This window comes from Geotrypetes seraphini, chromosome 4 (genome assembly GCF_902459505.1).
Source record: "Geotrypetes seraphini chromosome 4, aGeoSer1.1, whole genome shotgun sequence".
Taxonomy (NCBI): domain Eukaryota; kingdom Metazoa; phylum Chordata; class Amphibia; order Gymnophiona; family Dermophiidae; genus Geotrypetes; species Geotrypetes seraphini.
In genome coordinates this window covers 166,994,975-167,008,543 of record NC_047087.1, presented here as the reverse complement: position 1 = coordinate 167,008,543, position 13,569 = coordinate 166,994,975, and the positions used below count along the sequence as shown (strand labels likewise).

Sequence of the window (13,569 nt, the reverse complement as noted above, 5' to 3'; positions counted from 1 at the left end):
ATATAGGTTGATATACAGAGCATACCTCACTCAATCTAAACTACATATGTAAGAAGTAAGGGTCAGATACACCTACATGCTCTAAATGTACTAGAAAATTTAATAACATTTTTTTGTGGGACTGCCACCAAATAAAATATTATTGAAGAGCCATAGCTCGATTTGTGGAGTGAACCCTTAGACTGTGACATTTAGTTCACTGGGGCAGATGACTAAAGGGAAGGAGCCCATGATTATGGATGGCCAAGGTATGTGTGCGAGAAAGAAATGCATTTTCTAATATTGGACACAAACACGTCACTCTCACACTTGTGCAACAAGTTGCAGGCACTTACTTTGAAGTTACGGGATTGCAAGGCATTCTGTCAACTGCCAGATGTAATTTGTTTTGTTTTGATATGAGATCCTTATAAACAATTGCTTCCTCCTAAAGCATGAACTTCATCTTGAATCACTTGGGTGAAATAACACTACAGATAATATGCTCCTCCTAAGCACAGGTCCTTGTCCCTATAATATGGAGTAAGGGAGCAGGATTAGTGTGGGTGGGGTGGGAGATGATTTTGAATAGGTCATGAGGGGCTTATCAAAGACCAAGCCCTTCAGAGCGCACACTCGAAGAGTTAGGTTGTGGTCAGAGGGATAATACAGGGTGAATGAAGGGAAGTTGTTTATCTAGGAATGGAGAGACAAGGGAAGATTAGGTGGGGGCTGGTGGTCTGTGACATAGTTATGGAGGACCTTGGGAGGGCCTGCCCCCTGCCACCCCCCAAACCTACAGCATCTGTTAAATGGCTGGCAGTGATGCCAAAATTCTTCTAGCCAAAGAGTTTTGCTGCCTGAGCTGCTCTCCACCTCCTTGTGCTGCTGCAGAAAAGAGAAAGTCAGTGGCATGCCTCCAGCTTCTGATGCGGCACTGCTGACTTTCTCTTTATTTTAGCAGCACAAGGAGGTGGGGAGCAGCTCGGGCCAGCAAATCGCTTTGGCTGGCAGGACTTTGGTAGCCAATTTCTTTTGGCAAGAATTTCTTTGTTGGTGGAGATTTGGCATCATTCCTAGCAAAGGTAAAATTTTTGCTTGCCCATCCAGCTCACCCCTTGCCCCCCCCAAAAAAACAGAGGGCTGGCTAGGCCCTTACTTGTGGGAAAAGGTAGGTTCAAAATATATATCATAAAATATTGAACTACTTAAGTGGATTCATCGTTGCAATATCTTGCTGGTGTTAATGTTCAATAAACACATTTATACATAAACAGTATTTCAAAAAGATAGATTTCTTCTTATGTGGTCAGAAGATTCAAAGTTTTCCTGCTGTGTTGTGTGGTATTCAGCAGCACAAAATTTCTGTCCTTGAGGGTTCAGATAATTGCATTGAGGGAAGGTTCCCATGCCAGTGCCTTATTACCTATCAGGATCAGAAATACAAATTTTCTTCTAACTCCTTGTCTAAGAATTCCACTTTTGTTTACACATTATGCTATCTATTCAAATGTTTTGTTATCTGAATATTTTTACTATTCTAATTATTTATTACCTGTTTGACTTATTTTTATCGTACACCACCCTTGGGAACATTTCTTCAAAATAGGCAGTAAATAGATTCTAATAAATAAATTTGTAGATCCTTCACAGAAAAGTTTATTAATATCAAGAAAAGGATAGAAGTTATTTCTCAGGCATGAGAGAGTAGAATATAATGTATCGTATTTTTCACTCCATTAGACGTACTTATTTTCCCCCCAAAAGTGGATGGAAATTAAGGTGCGTCTTATGCAGCGAATACCCCAAGCGCCCTCCCCCCTACTACCTATTTTTAATGCGGCCGCCCTTCCTCGCTGGACATGGCGCCCTTGGCTGGCTGGCTGCCTGGTTCCCGTCGCTTCCTCCCAGAACTGCCAGCTGACGCGGCTGCCTCCTCTTCCATTCTCTCACGGCATAGCGCCACACCAGATTGCCTGCCTGGTCCCGTGGGAAGTGGCATGGGACCATGCAGGCAACCTGGTGTGCTGCTATGCCGCAAAAGAACGGAAAAGGAGGCAGCCGTATCAGCTAGCAGTTCTGGGAGAAAGTGGTGGGAACCAGGCAGCCAGCCAGCCAAGGGCGCAAACAGAAGTAAAAGGGGGGAAAAAAAAAATAGGTACGCGTGGGGGGCGGCGGGGATGAGGAAGAGGGCCAGGGCCTGCCTGGGGTTGAGGAGGAAGAGGCCGGGGCCTGCCTGCTGCCTGCCTGGTGTGTAGGTAGGGAGGAAAGAGAGGCCGGGGCCTGTCTGTTTGCCCTATCCAATTTAAAAAGGAGGGAGAGGCCGGGGCCTGCCTGCTGCCTGCTTGGGGGGTAGGGAGGGAGAGGCCGAGGCCTGCCTGCCCACCCTGCCAAATTAAAAATAGGGAGGGAGGAGGGAGAGGCTAGGGCTTTCCTGCTGACTGCCTGGGGGGAGGGAGGCTTGCCTGCCTGCCTACCTACCCGCCTGCTTGCCTGTCCCTGCCTGCCCTATCCCTCCCTGCCAGCCACTAGGCCTGCCTGCCCTGTCCTGGCCTACCACTAGACAACCAGAGGGGGGACAGGGTACAGAGACTGGCAGGGAGAATTTGGTTCAGAATGGTTTTTTTCTTGTTTTCCTTCTCTAAATCTAGGGTGTATCTTATGATCAGATGTGTCTAATGGAGCGAAAAATACGGTACTCATTAAGTTTAGGCACTCTAGAAAATAATAACTGCTTTATGTAGTAGATATCGATATTTTTTGTTTATTGTTCATTTCTATGATGTACACTTTTCCCACTGACATGGGCTACTTGTATTGGTCTATATTTTCTTTGACATACATATTACAAAAATTTAATTTAAAAAAATCTCTAACACTGCAAACTTACCCAGCGCCAGCAGGAATATTTGAGGCTATTCTTGGATTTCTGACAAACCTATCCTGATACATGATCGTGCTTCTCAACCCAGTCCTCTGAGCACATCTGGCTAGTTGGTTTTTCAGGATATCTACAATGAATATACATGAAATACATCTGCATACCAAGGAGGCAGTACATGCATATTCATTGTGGATATCCTGAAAACTCAACTGGGCTGGGTATGGAAAGAGGACTGGGTTGAGAAACACTGCATTATGGGACTGGACCACTAATTTCAGTGGAAAACACATAACATAACATAAAATTCAATTTTTAGACCACATAAGCATAAAGTTCTATGCAGTCAACAAAAGATTAAGTAATAAACTACAACTGAATATGGAAATAAGAAGCAACAACAAATATAGAATATCAATTACCCAAGAACCTAGAGGACAAATTTTCAATTGTCTTCTAAAATATAAAATAAGAAATGGAAGTCAATAGTAAATGCTTAAAATCCTTGTCCCAAGTTGCTGCCTAATAGGAAAGAGCATGTTCATGATACTTTTTGAATTTACAGACAGGCAGAAAGACAAAAAGAGCATGAGATCTCCTGGAATGTGTTTGAGCTGAAACAAGAAAGGAGTCAGCTAAGTTAAGTAAGATGGTGCTTGACCTATAGAAACTTTATAATAAACACAACCCAACTTAAAAATAATACATGCCTCAATAGGCAACCAGTGCAATTCTTGATAAAAAGGAGTGATGTAGTCCCTCAGGCCAAATATGAGTCTAACCGCAGCATTCTGAATAATCTGCAATCTGGGAAAAAAATTTTAACGCCTGCTAGATAGACAATGTTGCAGTAGTCTAGGTAACTCAACAAATACAAATACAGCACTCCATTAAGTTAGCATCTGTGATTCACTTTCCCTTTGTAAGCCTCACAAATACCCCAAGAAATCAATTTATCCAAATACCCTCTCTTACCCTCCATCCTTCAATAAGCAAACATATCAGACCCAACTTTGAGCCCAATCTTTTTACAATGAAGAATAATGCCTTCAACAGGACATGCGCAAATTCATACAAAAAAGCACAGTATTCAGCCAGTCTAAACTGAAGATAAAACACCCTACTTTTACCACTGCATGCTTTTTACACTGAGTCACACTGTAACTTCGTCTAATGAACTAAGGGCCAGATTCTGTAAGCTCTGACACCACAGTAAGAAAATACCTTGGTGGGAGTGATTTTTGTTTCTGGCGATTCTCAGCATAATAGCATGCAAATTATATACTATTTGTGCAGAGAATCACCGGTTAAAGAGGAGGGGAGGAACTGTGTCTGGCACTTTCTCAGAAGAGCAATCACTAGGTATAGCTCCTCCCTCCTGTCAAAAACGGTTAACCCCCCCCCCAAAAAAAAAACCCAAAAACATGCCCATGGCTGCTGCTCTCCCTGCCGGTTTAGCTAACCAGGGTTCCCCCCCTGCTGCAATCGGCTCAGCTGGCAGTGAGAGCCCCCTATTCCTCCCTTCCATTCGCTCTTGAGGACAGACCCCCCTTCCCCCAACCACTGGGCCGAGCCCCCTACTGTTAAATTAAATCGGCAGGAGGAAGGCCCATTCCCTCCTGCTGAAAGGGTCTCCCATCCTGGTGATCTAGTGCAGCCCCCAACACTATCCCCTCATCTTGTTAAGAAGACTGGCAGGAGGGATGTTCATTCCCCTCCTGCCAGCAGGCCCGCCTCTTCAAAATGGCAGGCCTTCCTGGTGCATCCTGGGATGCACTGGGAGGGGCCTAAGGCCCCTCCCAAGGGGGAAGAGAAGCCAGCCATTTTGAAGAGGACTGAGCATCCCTCCTTCTGGCCTTCTTAACAAGGTATGGGGTTGGTGGGGGCCACACTAGACCATCAGGGTAGAAGAACCTTTTGGCAGGAGGGAGTGGGCACTGACAGGAAAGTAAAGCTATGGCAGTTCAGATCCTGCCAGTAAATATCAGTCCTGATTCCATGTAAATGGAGGGGCATTCTTTTTTGAGAATCACAAGGAGAGCTCATTTTAATATTAATGACCTTGCTGTATTACATTTGCATAGTACAATCAGAGGCTGCTAGAAAACACAGAAAAGACCACGGTGAGCTGTTTCGAGAATGGGGAGGTAAAATATGTACATTTAATGATGGTTTAGTACCATCGTTAAATGTATGGTGACTTTAGAGAATCTGGTCCTAAGTTCCAAATTTCAATCTTCAGTAATGAAGAATGGTAATCTTCCTCTTTGTCCCTTTTACTCCTTTACTTCAGTGATCTAGGGTCTACCTAAGTATAGCCCCTCATAGATCTATGCCCTTGCTATAATTTAATTTTGTAAAATTTAAATACAGTACCTGGGATCTTCTTCTTGCCATAGCACTGTCTCAGGAATTCTGCTATATCTATTTTATACCTGGTGTAATTAAATAAAAAACACATTATATCACTAACTAATCAAGTAGGCTATAAGAACAAAGAAAAAAACTAGCACTGAAGAGGCCAATATTTTATCTCTGTGACAAGGAGATACCTGGACAAATCTCTTATCTCATTACCTACCTTCCACCTACTGGTTAAATTAGTCCAGCCAAATTTACCTAGTTTTAAGAAGAAGGGTTTAACATATTCCTGAGGTTGGTTATACTTTAGTTGGACAGCACTGATATTTAATACTGTTCAGCTAAAGTTAGCCAGACAAATCTAATAGAACAAATACCTCTCCTAAAGTTAAGTAGCTAGCTTTCATTTTACCACTCAGAGCTACTGAAAATGGATCCCTTCCCCTCTGCTTTTTCAGCTCTGCAATTTTTTCTAAAACTCTCCCCCAAGGGCCATGCTGCCTCTCTCCCATAACGATTCTTCTCCCATAAGTCTCTTGGTCTATGTCCATTCTTTTTTGGTTAGGAAGGTCAGCTGGGGATGGAAGAATCATATTACGTATAGACAGCAGATACAAAAGTTTCAAGTTTCAAGTTTATTCATTTGATGAATCGCCTATTAAAATTGCTAGGCGATGTACAAAATCCATACAGAAAGTAATACAGCGAAACTATCGATTAACAATATAGTTACGTAAAATACAGACATGAAGGGGTAGGGAAGAGTTAAAGTTTACAATCTTAAATTTGGTAGAAAAAAGGTAGGGAACAAGAGGTCAGGGGCTAAAATCCAAAGCACAGTTCAAAGCATCTTAGAAGCTTGTAAAAGTTTTAGTTATTAAAAGCATCTATAAATAAGTAAGATTTTAAAAGTTTTTTTAAAGGATACAATGTTTTTCTCAGATCGAATGTATTGAGGGAGAGTGTTCCACCATTGTGGTCCCATGACCGTGAACATGTCAGATCTACGTGTACCTATAATTTTCAAAGAGGGTACTGACAGCATGTTTTGGCCGGATGATCGAAGAGAACGTTGAGAATTATAAGGAATTAGAAATCGAGAGATAAAGTGGTTCGTTGGATGCTAGTGTTTTAAAAATAAGTAATAAGATTTTAAAGGTAATCCTGTGGCTGACTGGTAGCCAATGTGCGTCTTTTAAAAGAGGAGAAACGTGGTCGAATTTTTTGGCGTTATATATCAGTTTAATGGCCGTATTTTGTATTACCTGCAGTCTCCTTTTTTCTTTCTGGGTGATGTTGAGTAAAAGAGCATTGCAGTAGTCAATTTTTGAAATTACTAGGGAGTGAATGAGTATCTTTATCGATGTTGAACTGAGAAATTTGGCGATTGAGCGTATCTGTTGTAGTTTGAAGAAACAGCTTTTAACAGTAAGAGAGATGTGTTCATGGTAGGTTAATTTATCATCTATAGTTACGCCTAGTATTTTAACAGAAGAAACCAAGTTGAGCGAAATATTATTAAGAATAAAAGGTTTTGACAAGATTATATCTTTTTTCCAAGTGAATAACATTGTTTTTGTTTTATTGATGTTTAATGCTAGTTTATTTGTGTTAAGCCAGTTTTGGATTTTTTCCAATTTGTGGTTGATAGATGTGATATTGGTAATATTTTCTGGATCCAACGGGTGAATGAGTTGAATGTCGTCTGCATACGAAAATGGTATAAAACCAATAGATTGGCAGATACCTAGTAGAGGTGAGAGAAAAATATTGAACAATAGAGGGGACAGAATAGATCCTTGAGGGATTCCAAATGAGGATGAATAAGATGTGGATTCTTCGTTGTTAAACCTGACTGAGGTGGTGCGGTTGAGTAAGTACGAGTTGAACCATGAAAGAACATTCTCGCTTATACCTAATTCTTCTAGTCGAGTAAGGAGCAGGTTGTGATCTATAGTGTCGAAAGCTGCGGAAATATCCAAAGAAAAAAGAATGACTGATTTGTGGTGATCTAGGTAGTATTGAATATTGGATGTTAGGCCTATTAAGGAGTATTCTGTGTTGTGAAATTTTCTAAATCCTGTTTGGTTGGGGTGTAATGCATTGGTGTTTTCTATGAAGTCAGATAACTGATTGAAAATCAATTTTTCTGTTAATTTTGCTAAAAATGGAATGTTGGCTATTGGCCGGTAATTGGAAAGTTCGTTAATGCTGTTTTTATGATTCTTAAGAATAGGAGTGATGATGGCGGTCTTCCATTGAGGTGGAACTGTAGCAGTGAGCAAGCTTTTCTGAATGAGAGAATGAATGAAAGGTCCAAAGTGTGAGAAATGTTTTTTTAGATAAAAAGGAGGAATGAGTTCGGAACGAGAGCCTTTTAGATTGACTTGTTGAAAAAGGGATTCTATGTCGTGGATAGAAGGAATTTTAAAGTTTGAACATCTTGCCCTCACTAGGGCTTCTTCTGATTTTTAACAGCTGAGAACTACAGGGAGCGTAATAGACACCAGCAGAGCTGACTTAAGTAAACAAACTAAGGCAGTCTTTATGGTTGTAAAAAGCAGTACAAATGAATTTTTGGCACTAAAGTCTAGTCCCATTGATTCTGGGATTGGCAGCATCTGTTTCCAATGGACTCAATGCTGAGGCTGGACACTGGGAATGAATTGGCATCAAGATTGTGTTCATCATCTTCAACACCAAACATTGATAAAGACCCTTAGGATAATCCAAATCCTATCCAAAGAAGAAGAATTTGTCCTCAACTTCATTAGTGCTTAGGGCTCACAAGCCTATAGTGCACCAATGTTGCACCTCATCGAAGAATGCTACTCAGAGTACCAAGGTCGCTCTAATCCTTGAAGCATCACTATTGTGAATAGTGATGCTTTTCCTCTGTACTGAAGGGATACAATAGCTTCAGAGAACTTGAGGTCTGGCATCCCATACGCAAATGGCTGAAGAAGAAGTGGCCATATCTACTGCATTTCCACACCTTTGTCAATGGCAGCATTCAAAGAGCATCTTATGAGGGAATTCATTAAGTGGATGGTGTGCTTTCCTGGCATGATTTGCGGCTGTTGATACAGAACCATTTGCATGCTCATCAAATCAGAGCAGTTGCTATCAACCTTTTTCAGTTGGGACACACCTGAAGGACGATGCTCATATCTGTGACATACTGCATACATGACCCTCATGGATCCATCATGTGACATACTGCATACATGACCCTCATGGGTCTGATAAAATATGTCCGCTCTTATGTATTAAATGTAAACATGCTCTACATCCACAAAAACCCTATCTTCCACCAATAGATAATTTTCTGCACTGAAGTTACCACACACACATTCAGATTCTCATGTCTAAGTAATAGCAACAAAAAATCTCTCCACTAACAGGTGAAACAACACAAGACCTGATAACATCCTAACTCAACATATATGTAGCAAACCTACCAAGGAATAGCATGAATCCTATGATTCAAACAAGAACCCTGTTTAAGAACAGGCAGCACTACAAATATTGCACAGGACGCTAGAACATCAACATATTTACTACTGGTAAAACAGAATAAATGGGATTGTTATAGATCTCTACACACAGAATACTACACCTCGGTCACACTTAAAACATAGTAATACACATACCAAATACAGAACAAGGGATCACAAATTAGAAATAGTAATATAAATATATAATTTTAATAATGCTCCTTTTTATAAAGAGTTGCAAAATTTGATCCTGGAGTGGGATTTATCTAATTTGATTATGGCGGGTGACTTCAATGCTGTACTGGATCCGATTTTAGATAGAAAACCTGTGAGAGCTTCCAGTATATCTGACAAAAATGTGCTACAATTGATACAAACATGTGGTTTGAAGGACATATGGAGAATACTACATCCAACAGATAAAGAATTTACATTTTGTTCCCACGTTCATCAATCCTTCTCTAGGATTATTTTTTTATATCAAACTGTTTGCTACATCAAGGTCTTCAGGTGGAAATAGATGATGTCCTTCTCTCTGATCATGCTGGTATTTGGATCATTATCCAAGTGGCACTGATTTCTAACTCCTCTCTTGTTTGGCGCTTTAATAATGCTTTACTTGCTGTAATGCTTTCAGTTTTGGAAGAAATGCAGGGGAAAATCCAGGAATTTTTTTCAATTAAATAACTCGGAGCAAATATCATCCAAGACAGTCTGGAATGCATTCAAAGCAACTATTAGGGGTCATATTATTGCTTACTTGGCTTATAAAAATAGAATAGCTGCAGCGGAATTGGGGGTTTTGGAAAAAGAGATAGCAAATCTGGAAGCACAATTGTTCGGATGTGAGGGCGGTAAATAGGCTTATGGGGCTAAAATTTAAATAGCACAGTTACTTACCGTAACAGGTGTTATCCAGGGACAGCAGGCAGATATTCTCACATGTGGGTGATGTCATCTACGGAGCCCCAGCGCGGACAGCTTTTCAAGCAAACTTGATTGAAGTTTCAAGTTTGCTACACTGCACCACGCATGTGCATGCCTTCTCGCCCACTAGAGGGCGCATCCCACCTCATGGTCCTCAGTTCCATAACTAGCAAAGAAGCCATCCCCGGGGAGGCGGGCGGGTTGTGAGAATATCTGCCTGCTGTCCCTGGATAACACCTGTTACGGTAAGTAACTGTGCTTTATCCCAGGACAAGCAGGCAGCATATTCTCACATGTGGGTGACCTCCAAGCCAACCAAAAAAGGGCAGGTGGGAGGATGGCAATTTAGGAAAACAGATTACGTAACACCGACTGGCCAAACCGGCCGTCGTTTCTGGACAAAGTGTCCAGACAATAGTGGGAGGTGAACGTATGAACCGAAGACCAAGTGGCAGCTTTACATATGTCCTCCATAGGAGTGGATCGGAGGAAAGCAACCGAAGCTGCCATCGCTCGGACCTTATGCCCCGTGACTCGACCCGAGAGCGGGAGACCAGCCTGAGCGTAGCAAAAAGAAATACAAGCAGCCAACCAGTTGGACAAGGTACGCTTGGAAACAGGGTGTCCTAAACGATTAGGATCAAAGGACAAAAACAATTGAGGAACCTTCCGATGAGACCTGGTACGTTGGAGATAAAATGCCAACGCCCTCTTACAGTCGAGCGTGTGAAGTGCCGTCTCGCCAGGATGGGAGTGGGGCTTAGGAAAGAACACAGGAAGGACAATGGACTGATTGAGGTGGAAATCAGACACAACTTTAGGTAAAAATTTAGGATGGGTGCGGAGAACCACCTTGTCATGATGGAACACAGTGAAAGGCGGATCCGCAACCAAAGCTTGCAACTCACTAATCCTTCAAGCAGATGTGAGAGCAATCAGAAATACCACCTTCCAAGTAAGGAATTTCAGGAGAGACTTGTCGATAGGCTCAAAGGGAGGTTTCATCAGTTGAGCTAAGACAACATTCAAATCCCAAACGACAGAAGGAGGCTTCAGAGGGGGACAAACATTGATTAGACCCTTCATGAAACGCGTCACCAGAGGATGAAGCGAAAGAGAACGTCCATCCAAGTGCCGATGGAAAGCTGAAATGGTACTGAGATGTACCCGGACAGATGTCGTCTTCAGGCCGGAATTAGACAAATGTAACAAATAGTCCAGTACCGAAGACACCGGGACCGAATCCGGATCCAGATGACGCGAGGAACACCAGGAGGAAAACCTGGTCCATTTCTGGGAATAACAAAGCCTGGTCGAGACCTTGCGCGAGGCTTCCAAAACTTCCCGTACCGACCGTGAAACCTGGACCGCAGTCAAGGGGAAAGGAACCAAGCGGTCAGGTGTAACGACTGAAGATTGGGATGTAACAGCGAACCCCGACTCTGAGATAGCAGAGAGGGAAACACAGGCAGAAGCAGAGGCTCCCTGACACTGAGTTGAAGAAGCAGGGAGAACCAGTGTTGACGAGGCCACCGAGGCGCAATGAGAATCATAGTGGCTCTGGATGACTTGAGACGAACCAACGTCCTCAAGATCAGGGGAAAAGGAGGAAACGCATAAAGGAACCTCCCTCCCCAGTCGAGAAGGAAGGCGTCCGATTCCAGACGGTCCGGGGAGTACATCCGAGAACAATACAGGGGTAGTTTGCGAGTCTCCGGGGAGGCAAACAGATCCACCTGTGGAGTCCCCCAGCGGTCGAAGACCTCGCGCAGGACTCTGGAGTTGAGTGACCACTCGTGCGGCTGGAGAAGCCGACTGAGTTTGTCTGCTAAGCAGTTCTGTTCCCCCTGTATATAGACCGCCTGTAGGACGATGTTCTGGGAGACCGCCCATTCCCAAAGGCGCAGAGCTTCCTGGCAAAGGGGCCAAGAGCCTGTCCCACCTTGCTTGTTCACATAATACATGGCCACCTGGTTGTCCGTTCGCACGAGGACTACCTGGTCGCGGAGCAGGTGGCAGAAAGCACGAGCTGCCAGAAAGATGGCGCGAAGCTCCAACACATTGATGTGACAGCGTCGGTCCTCCACCGACCACAGGCCTTGGGTCCGCAGACCATCGAGATGGGCCCCCCACGCGTACTCCGATGAGTCCGTGGTCAGAACCTTGCGAGGTGGAGGGACGAGAAAGAGCAAACCCCTGGAAAGATTCGAAGAGTCGGTCCACCAACGGAGCGAGCGTCTCAAAGAAGGAGTCACCGTTATGCGAGAAGAAACCGGATCGCACTCCTGGCGCCACTGAGAGGCCAGAGTCCACTGAGGAATTCTCATGTGCAGCCTGGCAAACGGCGTGACGTGGACCGTCGAAGCCATGTGGCCCAGAAGCATCATCATGCGCTGGGCCGACACCATTGGCAGCTGAAGGATCAGCCGACCCAACCGAACCAAAGCCTCCAACCGCGGAGGAGGAAGGAATGAACGGAGGCGAACAGTGTCCAGCACTGCGCCTATAAACTGAAGTGATTGGGTCGGGCATAATTGGGACTTTGGAAAGTTCACCTCGAACCCCAGTCGTTGAAGGAAGGCGATAGACTGTAGGGTCGCTGAGATAACCCCTTCCCTGGTCGGGGCCTTGATCAGCCAATCGTCCAGGTAAGGGAAAACCTGAAACCCCCGAGACCTTAGTGCTGCAGCAACTACCACCATACACTTCATGAAGACTCGAGGGGACGAGGCCAGGCCGAAGGGGAGGACTCTGTACTGCAGGTGCAGCTCGCCCACCTGGAACCGTAAGAATTTGCGGAAAGCGGGATGCACCGGAACATGGGTGTACGCTTCCTTCAGGTCTAGGGAGCACATCCAGTCCCCTTCCTCCAAGAGAGGATATAAAACCGGAAGTGACAACATCCGGAACTTCTCCCGGACCAGGAACTTGTTGAGCTTCCTGAGGTCTAGAATGGGGCGTAAGTCCCCGGTCTTCTTTGGGACCAAAAAGTACCGGGAGTAAAACCCCCGCCCCCGCTGGTCGGAGGGTACAGGTTCCACCGCCCGAAGCCTCAACAAGGCCCTGGCCTCGGCCATGAGGACGGGGAGCTGGGTCCGGTTGTATGGGTAAGCCCCCGGTGAATGTTCCGGCGGCGCAGCGCAAAAGTTGAGAGAGTAGCCCTCTGAGACGGTCCGGAGCACCCAAGCGTCGGATGTTATCTCGGTCCAGGCCTTGTAAAAGGACCGGAGTCGACCCCCAATGGGAAGGGGGTCCGGCGCAATGGCGGAGGGGGGCCGGCCCCATCTGCCCATCCCGTCAAAAGGACGGCGCGGGCTTGGCAGGACCCTGCGCTGGAGATTTGGTTTGTCCCCCTCTGCCCTGTCTAGGGGGGCGTCGAGGAGGTGGCCTTGAAAAAGCCGGGGTCGACTTTTGAGGATACCTCCTGGGGGGAGGGCGGAAGGGTTTCTGCGGCGTGGCTCGAGGTTTTGGATGGACCAAGGAGGCTAACGAGCGCTCTTGTTCCGAGAGCCGTTTGGTCGCCGCCTCCAGGGATTCATCGAATAATTCGGACCCCACACAAGGCAAGTCCGCAAGGCGTTCCTGCAGGTTTGGGTCCATATCGAGGGTGCGCAGCCACGCCAACCGGCGCATAGCTACTGCAAAGGCCGACACCCTCGATACCAGCTCAAACGTATCGTACACAGCATGGAAAAGGTACAACCGCAATTGAGACAGGTTGGACACAAACCTGTCGAACCCTTCCTTGCGGGAGTCCGGCAAGGCCTCCCGATATTGGGGCAAATCCTTAACCATACCACGTAGGTAGGAGGAAAAAGTAAAGGCATAATTTAACGACCTGGTTGCCATGAAGGAGTTGGCATAGAGGCGACGACCAAACTTGTCCAGGGTCCGACCCTTCCTGCCGGGCGGAACCGCCGCAGA

The 13,569-nt window shown here is 45.0% G+C and overlaps 1 protein-coding gene across 9 annotated transcripts in view; it reads right to left on the bottom strand.

The window, feature by feature from the left end:
- Positions 1-13,569, bottom strand: part of VRK3 (VRK serine/threonine kinase 3) — a 255,863-nt gene that overhangs the window by 48,393 nt on the left and 193,901 nt on the right. For 8 of the 9 annotated variants that reach the window (XM_033941762.1, XM_033941768.1, XM_033941764.1 and 5 more), the window contains exon 13: positions 5,237-5,295. In XM_033941762.1, coding sequence (XP_033797653.1) covers positions 5,237-5,295 — 59 coding nt within the window. Of the gene's footprint in view, positions 1-335; positions 511-5,236; positions 5,296-13,569 lie in introns of all 9 variants that reach the window. The other variant, XR_004539198.1, reaches the window with a different exon arrangement.